The 12,113-nt window shown below is 42.3% G+C and overlaps 1 protein-coding gene across 8 annotated transcripts in view; it reads left to right on the top strand.

Annotated features, from left to right (window-relative positions):
* LOC144318503 (uncharacterized) overlaps positions 1-12,113 on the top strand; it is a 156,882-nt gene that overhangs the window by 46,230 nt on the left and 98,539 nt on the right. For 6 of the 8 annotated variants that reach the window (XR_013384445.1, XR_013384446.1, XR_013384447.1 and 3 more), the window contains one exon: positions 2,542-2,688. Coding sequence is in view for 1 of the 8 variants with exons in the window: in XM_077905533.1 (XP_077761659.1) it covers positions 2,542-2,688; positions 3,950-3,992 (190 nt within the window). In the remaining 7 variants the exon portion in view is untranslated. Of the gene's footprint in view, positions 1-1,507; positions 1,654-2,541; positions 2,689-3,949; positions 4,209-12,113 lie in introns of those variants that run through there. The other 2 variants (XM_077905533.1, XR_013384450.1) reach the window with 2 other exon arrangements.

Genomic DNA, 12,113 nt, shown 5'->3' on the forward strand with positions numbered 1-12,113 from the left:
TTGGCTCACTGCAATCTCTGGCACTAATAAGATCTCTGGCGGGGATATACATGCAAATAAAATGACTCTATCATTTCTGGGGGGCAGCGGAGGTAGAAACAGAAACCTGGTACTTTGCAAGACCGTAGGATAATCAAACAAGAATGTTCCTCAGGATGGTCCATCTGAACATATGAAACATTTTTTTAAAACTACCATTTTTCCTGTTTTCCTGGAGATTTTTCATAATTTCATGTTCAGTTTTGTTGTGTATTTGTATCTCTTTTGTCTGTTTATAGTTTTTTTTTCATAAATAAGCGTTCCTTGGTGATGGTGTTGCATACTGATGTGTTATGCCCAGCACAATGGACACCTACTGTTTGGGACACTGAGAATGCCCTTTCTTCGATTCCCCTCACACTGTAAGGAGAACCTTACAGTAGAGACTGGACAGAAGAGGAAACCCATTTCCCCTTCCTCCTGTGCTCCTTGTGGAGAAGATTCATCCTACCAGAACTGTGTCATGAGCAAGAAATAAACTTTCATCATGTTAAATCACAGAGACATATAGGAGCTATCAGTTGCCAGTAATCAGTATTACCCTAACTTTAAATATCTTCTTTTTGGGGAAGTGCTTTTCTTCTCCATGCCTGTAGGCAAAGTCATGTTCTTAAAGTTGCCAGCTCATCCCTGCCCCCAGATAGACTTTATTGATTCAAAGGTGGCATCTGACCCAAACTGAGCCAACTAGTATCCTATCCCAGGTTTTAAGAAATCAAACCAAGAAAAATAGGTCTTCTCTAGTGGTGGAGGATGTTAAGTCAAAAATCATCAGGAGTAGGGCACCTTGGAGGCTCAGTCATTGAGAATCTGCCTTTGGCTCAGGTCTTGATCCTAAGGTCCTGGGATTGAGTCCTGCTTCGGGCTCCCCACCTGTTTCTCCTCTGCCTATGTCTCTGCCTCTCTCTCTGTGTCTCTCATGAATAAATAAATAAAATCTTAAAAAAAATCCAAACCATCAGGAGTGAATGTAAGGGAAAATAAAACAGAGAAAGCCAGAGAGAAGACGAGGGCAACGGGGAGATGTATAGGGGAGATGGAAAGAAAAAGAGAGAGACTTCTTTTTGAGCCTGTGAATCCTCTTGAACTTTGTTTACCTTACATCTCCATCCTTTCCATGATTTAGATGTGGTGTTCTCTACTGTTTTTTCAATACATTCGCATTTGTTGCCCAAGCTAGTTTAGGTTGGTTTCTGTGATTTGCGACCAAAACTATAGTGGCCAACACATGTCATAGATGATTGTTTATTGAATTGTAATAAAATGTTAAGGTTTATTATAATAGATGCCCAGAGAATCAATCTCCAATGAGTGTTTAAATGCTCACAAAAATCACAAATAGGCATGTGTTTCTCCCACCTGCTGTGCTCTGCTCTGTGTATTCCTGTTCTCTGAAAACCCAGCTCGGCTGTCAGTCTCCTTCTTGGGGAGGGTTTTAAGCTGTTACCGAGGAGTGAATAGTTGATAGGGAGGGAGAACAGGGACTTTCAGCAGCCCAGTGACAGAGAAGGTGTGGGCAAAGGAATAGGGCAGTGAGAACAAGCAAGGATCAAAGCCGAGATTTTGCTGTGTTGGAGAATAGAGAGAAGAACAACCCTCAAGTATTTCTGTGAGGTAAATATTTGTGATTTCAGCCCCATTTTGTTTTGAAGGCAAAGGGCTCACAACATGCTGGATACCAAGGAGGGGTCACACCGTAATTTATTCCAGCCAAGAGAAAAGCTGTAGCTATTCTTAGGTATCTGTAATAACCCATTTCTGTAGCACGGGAGGTTCAGCTCAGGACAGGGGGCCACCCGGATATACCTCAAATGTTTCTGCTAGAATTCAAATAATCACATTTGAAGACACTATACTGCTTCACATCAGGGGTGAGAAGTGTATGTGCAAAATAGTGTAAGCTCTGAAGGGCTGGGAGGAGCAGCTCCCCGGCAATGCCGAGGAGGGCCATAATGAGGAGTGTCTTCCTGCTGAGAAGCACCAGGATGCGTTTATTGATTGGAGGTGAATGCAGTGAATGTAAAGTTGGAGAGTTTTGCAGTTTAATCTGACATCTGTCATTCCTGGAAGAATGAACAGTTCAAAGTAAAACCTTATCCATATTGATGTGTGAGAAGAACTCCGGGTCAGGAAAAAACAGGGCCCTGGAGATCAGCACCGGGAGAGCCAGGACAGCACACCTGCCCTTTCGGTAGCTGCAACTTGCCCACCAAGCCAATTGCCCTGTTGGAAAGCAGCTAATAGAATGCCTGGCGCAAAACGGAGATTCCAGAAATGTTGGTTCTCTTCTCCTTTCCAAGAATAGGGGAAGCTTTGAAAGCAGATTCCTGACTTCCAGAGAGGAGAAATGGGTTGGAAAAACACAGATACGTTGTTCTGATGCGCAGAGAAGTTGAGTTTCCATTCTGGGAGAGGAATTTGGAGGGGGGTGTGTGGGAGGTGAGGAGGAAGTGAGCATAGGGCCGTTGCATTATTTGTTTTAACCCTCAGCTTTCTTTGCAGGAAGTGGAGAGGCTACACAGACCCAGGCTCCCACGAACCCCCCGTGCCCCCTGGTTTTCGGCAATGTCGCTCTTTGGCCCAGCAGCCCAAGCCCCGGCCCAGGCATCCCGGCCCTGTTAGGTGCAGCTGGTCTCGGGCCCGTCTCAGGTAAGTAACGGGCACGTTGGGCTGCAATTTCTATTCCTGAATAGGCCTCCTATCTCAGAGTCATGCTTCAACAAACACTCAATTAAAAGGAAAAAACCTCTGGGTGATGGAAGGCACCCTATTACTGAGAAGCAGGGAATGTTTACTGAAGAAAGAGACTTCTCTCTAGTTACTAGTAGCCTAGCGAAGATTTATGAGCCAGTTTGTCCCACAGCAATCAAACTTGAAATGTGAAGTCTAAACTGGTGCGTTTTTTAATCAACAAAACAAACTAGGTCATGAGAGTTGCTTAGAATTAGGAATTAGGCAAAGCAGTGGAGTGTTAAGACTGTGTGGCCAAGGAGCTAGGCCTGAGGTGGTTGTGGGAGAAAAATTCACCCATTTTAGCATCAGACACCTACAAATGAGAGGTCGATATATATATATATATATATATATATATATATATATATATATATATATATATAATAAAATACCCACCCACAGCTCACAACCAGCTGAAAACATACATTTTTCTCTTTGGAATACAGGAGTAATCAGAATTTATTCATGAGGGCTGACTCTGAGAGTTCGGTGTCCAAGGGCAGTCCTGTCTGATTGATACCACTCAAATAGCAACATTGAAGAAATGTAGTTAGAGAGACGGCAATTTAAAGGCTGTAAAAAAAGTTACAGGCAAAGCTAGTGGAACATTCCATACTGATTTCTGACGTGGGATACTCCACAGCCCTGAATTGCAGTTGCTTCTCAGTTTGGTTTTCCAGAGATGGAGTATCTGAAAGGGAAGGGAGGAGGAAATGTGGCTTTCAGGTGTGTTAAATACACCACAGTTAACTTTTTTTTCCCCCTGGAGTGCTCTTTGTGGTAAATTAGAGTTCTGGTATCTAAGACTCTGGAATGTTAACAAACCATGGTCACTTCTCTCACATGTGTTACTTTGAAAAAAAAAAAAAAAAAAAAAACAGTTGTCTTCCCTCAAGCAGGATTTCATGACTAGGGACTCTAGAGCAATCCTCTCTCCTTGGCCCCAAAGAGGGCTCTCCAAACAGAAAGTTGCCTGCATGTCACTGTGCATGTTTCTGAACAAGACATTCTCTTCACTGCTGTGTCTCAAGAGATCCAACACTGCCTGTGGCATGCCCTCTAAAAAAGGCTTAGGGGTTAAGAAATTAAAAAAAAAAAATGGAGGTGGGTGGGTGGGAATTAAAACATTAAAATTGGTTCAGTCACTTTAAAATTATCAACATGTTTTCTCATTTAGCCAAAGCCAAAACAAAGTGACCTGCCACTGGTGGCTGTGCTAAAAATAAGGAGCCCACACACTACGCCCTTTGAGCAAGCAGGTCACGCAGCAGGAGATTTCTGTGGGGTGAAGCCTGGGAGATGAAGGGAAAGAGTCACGGAGGAGCTGAAAGCTGCACAACCGCAGTGAACCAGAGATGTAGGAATCCATGGTGAAGTTGCCAACTGAAAATTAAAATTGTCTTTTCAGAAGGCCTGGATGGGGGGCCACAACTGGGGAGTTACTACAGTAACGGAGAACACATCATCCTCATCCTTGTCTCTCCCGCTGACCTTGGATCACCCAGCAGTGCCACACTGGGTGCTGTGTTCCAGAGATAAGATGGAGAACACCCCCCCGCCCCACCACATTTCTCTCCTTAGGGGGCTTATGGTTTAAGGGAGAAGAAAGATAGACCCAAGTAAATAGCACCCAAAATAATTCCAGAGTGCAATGAAGTGCTATAGAGAAAACAATCAAAAGTCTGAGTTAGGGCATCCCATGAGGGATATGACTTTCATAAAGGCAGCAGGCTGTGGTCCTGGAGAGACTGACATACAAGCAGATATGCTGTAAGGAGGAGGGAGATTGCAGAATTTGCTGGGGTAGAGGTTGGCAAAGTATTGAAAAAAGGCAGTGTAGTTGGAGGACGGATGCCTCTGGAATAATAAAACAAAATGGAATGAAAAGAAAAGAAAACCCAACTGTGGCCACAAGTTCCATTTTGGTCACTTCCCTTCTATCATCATAGTTCCCCTCACACTCCCTAGGCTTCCATTGGAAAGCCCTTTCAAGGAATCTGGCTTCTTTCAATTATGATTAATAGAAACCCAACCCAAACTAACTTGGGCAGTAAAGGGAGTTACTGAATTGTTAGGCAAGTCAGGGTGCAGCTGACTCCACGGGTGGCTGGAACCTGGGGGTAAGGGTCAATGGGGCTCCCTTTCTTATTCTCTCACATGAATCTCCTTCGTTTCCCTCCAGCAGACAGGCGTATCCCACAGATGACCAGGAAGTAATGTTTCCAATAGCAGCCTGAGAGTACCTACTTGTACTCTTCCCAGATTTGCCACCACAGAGGAAAGGGGGTGGTCTTCTCTTAGTTCCAGGTGACTTACTCTTGGGGAAGGCCCTGCTTTCCTTGGCTTAGGTCACATTCCTCCAAGGAGATGGGATGCTGTGAGGAGCAGACTGGGAGAAAGAGTATCTCCTCTACAGATGTGAGATGTGTACATGTTTGTATGATGCTCACATATGAGTATGTATGAATATGTGTGAGAAAGTGTAATCTGGGTATGTGAGTATGTATGTGTGTGTCAGTGCATTTTGAGAATACTTGGGTGTGTGTATGAGTATATGGGAGAGTTTGCTCTCCGGGAGCAATTCATATGCATGTTTGTAAATGAGTCTGTGTGAATGGGAGTTTGTGTATGTGATTGTGTATGTGTATGGGAGTACATATATGTGTGAATTTGTGAAGCTATATGTATATGTACATGTTATAAGTGTAATTGTGTCCCACCCCCAACTCCCTCAAATTCATACATTGAAGTCCTAAATACCAGTGCCTCAGAATGTGACCTTATTTGGAGATAGGGTCTTTATAACCAAATGAAAATGAGGTTATTAGGGTGGGCCCTAATCCAGTATGACCAGTATCCTTATAAAATGGGAAACTTTTGACTCAGTGACACTCAAAGAAGGAAGATACTGTGAAGAGATCCAGGGGGAAGATGGCCATCTCTAAGCCAGAAACAGATTCTTCCTCACAGACCACAGAAAGAGGTTTTCCCACACCTTGATTTCCAGCTTTTAGTTTCTAGAACTTGGAGACAATGTATTGCTGTTGTTTAAGTCACAGTCGTTTAAGTCTGTGGTGCTTAGTTATGGCAGCCCTAGCAAACTAATATGTGAGTATGTGTATGACTATGAGCATCTGAGTATCAGCGTGTGTGTGTGTGTGTGTGTGTGTGTGTGTAGATGGAGAGTTGACTCCAGTCACAAATCAAAAGGTATCCATAATGCCTCCTCCTATTCTTTGCTTATCTAATCCTACTCACATTTGACAGCACATCACAAATCCCCTTCCCCTTTGGCATCCTTCACAGGTTCTCATTTCTCTAGAAGCAGTGCATACTGCCCATCTACTAGTTGTGTGAGTCATGGTAACCTTGAGGGAAAGAACCTTCCTTATTCATCGTTGAGTCCCTATATTTGCCATAGGACCCTGGACACAGTAGTTACTCAAATAATATTAATTTTGTTACTTAACCTTTTATTTGAAATTTTTACTGTGAAATAAGACAAATATAGAAAAATGTGCAAAACAAGACTTTATAGCCCAATGCCTGATCACAGAGTGATATCTATGTCACTACTGTATGGGATGAAAGACACAGTACTGCCAGCATTCTAAGGGCCCCTCCCCTGCCACGTGCCCTCTTCTAGAAGTTTATCTTCCATTCCCCTAATGGAACCTTATTCCCCTGATTTTTATGATAGTTGCTCTGTTAGTTTTCTTTATAGTTCAACCACCTGAACTTGCACCCTAAATATCATAGTTGAATTTGTTTGGCCTGCAGTGAAGAGGTGTTAACCTCACCAGTAGTCAAGAAAATGCAAATTAAAAACATGATGTCATAATAGGACATACATAGCGATCTGGTGAAAACTAAAATGACTGGTAGTAGCCACAGAGAGATTAAAGACAGGAACTTGAAACATGGCTGAGAATGTTTATATATTCTCTGTTTATATATATAAACACTTTAGAAAAGTTTGGCATTTCCTCAACTTGAACTTCTGTAGGCCCTCCCTATGACTCCATAATTCCCAACAGAATTGCATGCACACATGTATTGAAGACATGCCTATAAATATTCGTGGCAACATACTTGGTAATAATGATGTGATGAGAAAAATGCATTTTCTTTTTTGTTTGGCACAACCCGATTACTAGTGAAGTTAAGTACCTTCTCATGGTTATTGGTCATCAATGTCATGGATTCTTTGATTGATCTCAAGTCTGCAGAGATTCCTGTTAGATATCCAAGTGGAGACGTCATGCAGGGAGTTGAATGTACGTGGATTATGGGAGAAGCCAGAGGATGCAGATTTGCACTTGGGCCATAGCACGTAGATAGTACTGAAAGCAAGAGAAGAGGAAGATCATTTGAGGGATAGAAGTGTTGATAGATAGAGAAGAGGTCTGAGGACTGTGCCTCAGTAGGAGTGAGGAAGCCAGTAAATGAAAATGGGAGGTGCCAGGGAGATAAGACGAAAACCAGAAACATATGATGTTCAAAGTACAGGGGAAAAAATGTTCCCGGAACAAGAGTGATGAATTATAAAATGATGCAGGAAAGCCAAATTAGATGAAGACCAAGACAAGACTCTCAAGTTCGGCAATACCAAGCTCATTGGAGACCTTAAAAGGAGTGGATTTGGTGTCTTGGAAGGAATATTAACCTGAGTGGAAGGGGTTTGAGAAAGAATAGGAAGTGAGAAATTGGGTATCAAGAGAATGCACGCTCTTTGAAATAATTTTGCTGTGGACAGGAGCCGAGAGATGGAGAGTGGCATTAACAGGAACAGGAGGAAGATGTGGGGCCAAGGGAGGGCTTCTTTTTCCAGAAGGAAACTATTTCAGTATGTTTGCTGATGTATGTGACCTGGTAGGCAGCCAAACATGCTTACTCAGGAGAGACTGGAAATAATTGCTGTGCCAAAGTCCTTGAACAGGCAGGAGGGGATGAGTCCATTGCATAAGGGGAGGAGGAGGTCTCTGATAGGACATACAGTTCAGTGACCACTATAGGAGGGCGGGTGAAATGTGCACACAGCAGGAGATAGGATGTAAAATTGGCTGCAGGTTGAGAATGTTCTCTTCCGAGTGTCTCTTTTTTCTCAGTAAAATAAGAAATGAAGTTATCACCTGAGAGAAGAATGCATAGGATGTGTTGGAGCTTTAAGTGAGGAAGAATGTGTGAGATATACTTGTCTCAGAGAGCAGGAGGATGAATTGACTAAGACAGTAAGCTGGAATTCCTGATTAATGTTGAGGGCATAGCTGACGTTTCTGGTCACGATTTTAAAGTGGGCTTAGTTAGAAGGGTTATAGTTTTGCTCTAACATTTAGTGTTGGTTTGGGTGTCAGCATGGAGCCGGCAGAAAGCTGAATTTAGCTAGGATTGCCATTTTGTCGGCTGAATACCTGGTGGGAAAGATGAGCAGGAGAGCTGGGAGATTTCATGGGGGAGGGGGGGTGGATTTTAAACATGGACCATAGAATTTAAGCTGCAGCATGGAAGGAAGTGAGAGCCTGATGAATGTACAAGAGTGATGAGACCAATGATTTGGATATCCTAAGGGAGACAAAGCATTTTTGGAGTTGCAGTAAAAAAAATATTGAGCTGGAAAGATCATCAGTTATAATTAGCAAAGAGATGTCTGAAACCTAAAATTGGAGGTGAAAATTATTGGTGATGAAAAGAAAGATGGTGGGGTCATGAAAGTGAGTGGCAGAGGTGGGATACAGGATAATTCCAATGGCTGGTAAAAAAAAAAATCAAGAATCTATGTGGCTATTGAACCCACTAAAAAATATTACAGAGGGATCCCTGGGTGGCGCAGCGGTTTAGCGCCTGCCTTTGGCCCAGGGCACGATCCTGGAGACCCGGGATCGAATCCCACGTCAGGCTCCTGGTGCATGGAGCCTGCTTCTCCCTCTGCCTGTGTCTCTGCCTCTCTCTCTCTCTCTGTGTGACTATCATAAATAAATAAAAAAATAAAAAATAAAAAAATATTACAGAAACGGAAGTGAAGAGAAAGAGAGTGAGCAAACAAAAGATTCTTTCAGTTGGCAGAGAGGAAAGTAGATCATTGCAATGAGAAGTGTAGGGTAGTGAAGCTGAAGTTTGCAAGGCAGAATCAGAAATATTTATCTGGATATGGTAATGAGAAATGAGATCTACCCCTTCCTTCAAGATAAATCAGAGAACAGATAACCACCACTGGAAGGAGCTGCAGAGAAAGCAGTACCTCTAGGATCTACTTGAGATAACCAGCTGGAGTGAGAAAGTAATATATTAAGGGAAGTCTTGACAGGCCATGACTTCTGGAAGACCCAAGGGAAGGGTCTGGGCAGTGATAAGGGAAAGGAGAGTGGGTTATATTGAGGAAAGGATAGAGACTACTCTTTGGGGCCAAGAAGACTCCTAAGGAAGGAGTGGATAATTAATTTTAAGCAGAGTCTCCTTGAACTGGCCTCTCTGTCAATGAGCAGTGGTCTGGAGGGGAAGTGGTGCATGAGTGTCCCACCAGGGCTCACTTCAAACCTGCTGTAAGTAGGTCCAGGCCAGGGGCGGGGGATTTTAACTTTTCAATCCTGCTAGTGAGATGTCAAGGCTGGGAGAGGGGCCAATCTTCCCCCATACAAAGTAATCTCATTGACACAGGGAGAAATAAATCATCTAGGTAAAGAAGGCTCTGGGTCAGCATACTTACTGATTTTTGTTTGCTGATCTCAGAAGAAAATACTAGGGCAAGGTCTTCTGTTGAAAAAAATTGTTTAAATCATAAGCAGATGAAAATGCTTTGACACTCAAAGAATATTCTCGTCTTAGATGTTTTTAGCAGCTTATATTTAACCAGCTATAATTCTTTTTAAGCACCATTTTGTTCAATCTTTTGAAACTGAAGATTAGTCTTTCAATGAGAAATCTGCATTTCATTGTAAAGATGGAACACAATGCCTTTGGCTCACTTAGTCTGTGGAGAAGCAAGCTTATTTTGGTAATATATCTTTAGCATATTGTAAAACAGTGATTGTAGCAAATTTATTTCAGGCAAGACAGACTGAGACACACACATGTATGGCTCAAGAGCCACGAGAGCTATAACCTTCATTTCCCATATTTCAAGTAATAAAATCCCAGAAGTGACGTTGGTCATCTTTGATTTCAAGTTGGGTGTCTGTGATGAAAGAACCAGTGCGGGGGTGGGGGAAGGAATTCACAATACGAGATTATTGTAGTTAGAGTCAGCAGCAGATCTCTGTGGTATAGAGATGTTTCTTTACTTCCTACTTCCTTTGGGAAAATATAAAATCTTAAGAATTTTCCCATTAGACCAGACCAGTGGTCATTTCTGCCTCAGGTTCTAAATATTGTACCTTAGTAGCAATGGTATGTATGGGAAAAGGTTCATGTCCTCTCCATGGCCTTGGCCTCATTCCCAGTCAATTTTCTGACAAAGAAGCATGGATAATTACATCCACCATCAGCCATGTAGCCCTGACGATTTGACCATCATTAAGCGACTTTGAATCTGTTCTCTTTGTACATTCCTGCTGCCCTTGTCCTAACTCAGGCCCTCGCTGTCTTTCAGCTGTCTAATTACTGTAACTGGAAAAAAAGTGGGTACGATGACTTCAGTTTGGATCAGTTATAAGCCTTTTTGAGAGGGTGGGGTTTGAATTAGTTATTCAAAAATAGTCAGAATTTTGGAAGGATATTCTAGGTGAGGCAGAAGTTTCAAGCAAAGGAATCAGGATGAGGAAGCACAGGGCCCATTTGGAAGGTGCTGAGCTGAGCAATTGACCTGAATTTCCCGTTTAAGGAAGGTGAGATAGAAAGCTGGGTCAGGGCGGGATTTGACTGAACCCTGATTACCCAGTGGAGGAGACTGGGCTGCATATGGAGAGTTGAGAACCATTGCCCTCCTTTATTTTTGGTAAGAATGAGCTAAGTTTTAGCTCTCTGATGTCTTAGATCACCCTGAGGAAGAAATTGGGGCAGGCCTTAGAGAGGATGGTGGTTACAGTAAAAACCTCTCCTGGAAGAGAATCCTGCAAATAGTACCAATGGGGAGAGGGGACAGCAGCACCAGCTATTGTGCCTCTTAGTGCCTGTGGGAAGACACTTAGAAGTCAAGAGAGAACACTGCCTCTATTCGCCACCAGTGGGACTTTGGAATATTTTTTTTGTTATAATGAACTTTTTGTTGTAATTGCTGTAGAAAGATCTGGCCCGAGGACTCAATTTTGCTGCAATAAAATGTCATAATTTTTAAAAGCCCAAGCCTGATAGAAGCCTAAGTGGAAATGCAAGCTCTAACAGAAGTTCTAATTTTGCCCAGAAATAGGACAGCAACCAATCTCTACAAAAAAAGACTTTATGCTAATGAAGAAGATTGCTTTACAAGGTGAAGATGGCCAGTGGCACATTCAAAATGCTAAAATATAAAATCCCATTACCCACTTTACTATTTTCAGTATTGTGCCTAGTACCAAGCCTGATGGAGAATAGATAGATGCTTGAAAGAATGAGTATGAAATGTTATGGGCTTGGGAAGTGGTACTTAGAATATTTACTTGGTTTACAATTTTCTTTTTATTGTCATGTACTAAGACTATAAAGTAGAAATAAAATAAAACAAAGAACACCCCACCATCTCCTCCAACTCTAGACCACGATGAGGAATAATTTGACTAAGAATCCATAAAGCAAACAGATTCTGGAAACTTGATTCTGGCAAAATTATCATAAATTTGTTGAAGGCATCATAGCAAGAAGCAAAGACAAGATACTATGATATATTCTGAGTTCGTAGGAGAATGTGGTTCTTGGTTACCACACAGTTCAATTTGATTTTAAAAATGCAAATGTTACAGCAGAGTGATTTGCATCTCACTGTTGGCCTTCCCTAGAACCTATTATCTTTCTGAGTTTCAAAGTCTTTTCGCTCTTGACAACGTTAATAGGATATACAAGGTCCAACCTTAGATCAGTATTTTGGCAGTGGATCAGGACTGAATCAGGGTAGAATTTCATATATTAGCAGCTACAGGCATTTGGGGTTTAAGGGTTTTACCCTAAAGTCACAATATACCCATGAAGAAATGGGGTTTGGGATATGAAACCAAATAGAGATGGTTCTCAGGCTGTAAATACTGTGTTGCTTGCAGGGCCCACAGTATTATAACAACATCCAGCAAAGCCAAAGGGCTGTACATAAAGGTTTGGTTCGACAAGGAACAGAGGCTCCTCTTTAGAAGGCTCAACTTGAACCTGCTAAAGTCTGATTGAAAGACAAAAGGCAACAGGGCTAAGTTGGGAGAATTTTCTCCCTTCAGTGCTTGGGA

The sequence above is a fragment of the Canis aureus genome, chromosome 8 (assembly GCF_053574225.1).
Source record: "Canis aureus isolate CA01 chromosome 8, VMU_Caureus_v.1.0, whole genome shotgun sequence".
Lineage (NCBI taxonomy): Eukaryota > Metazoa > Chordata > Mammalia > Carnivora > Canidae > Canis > Canis aureus.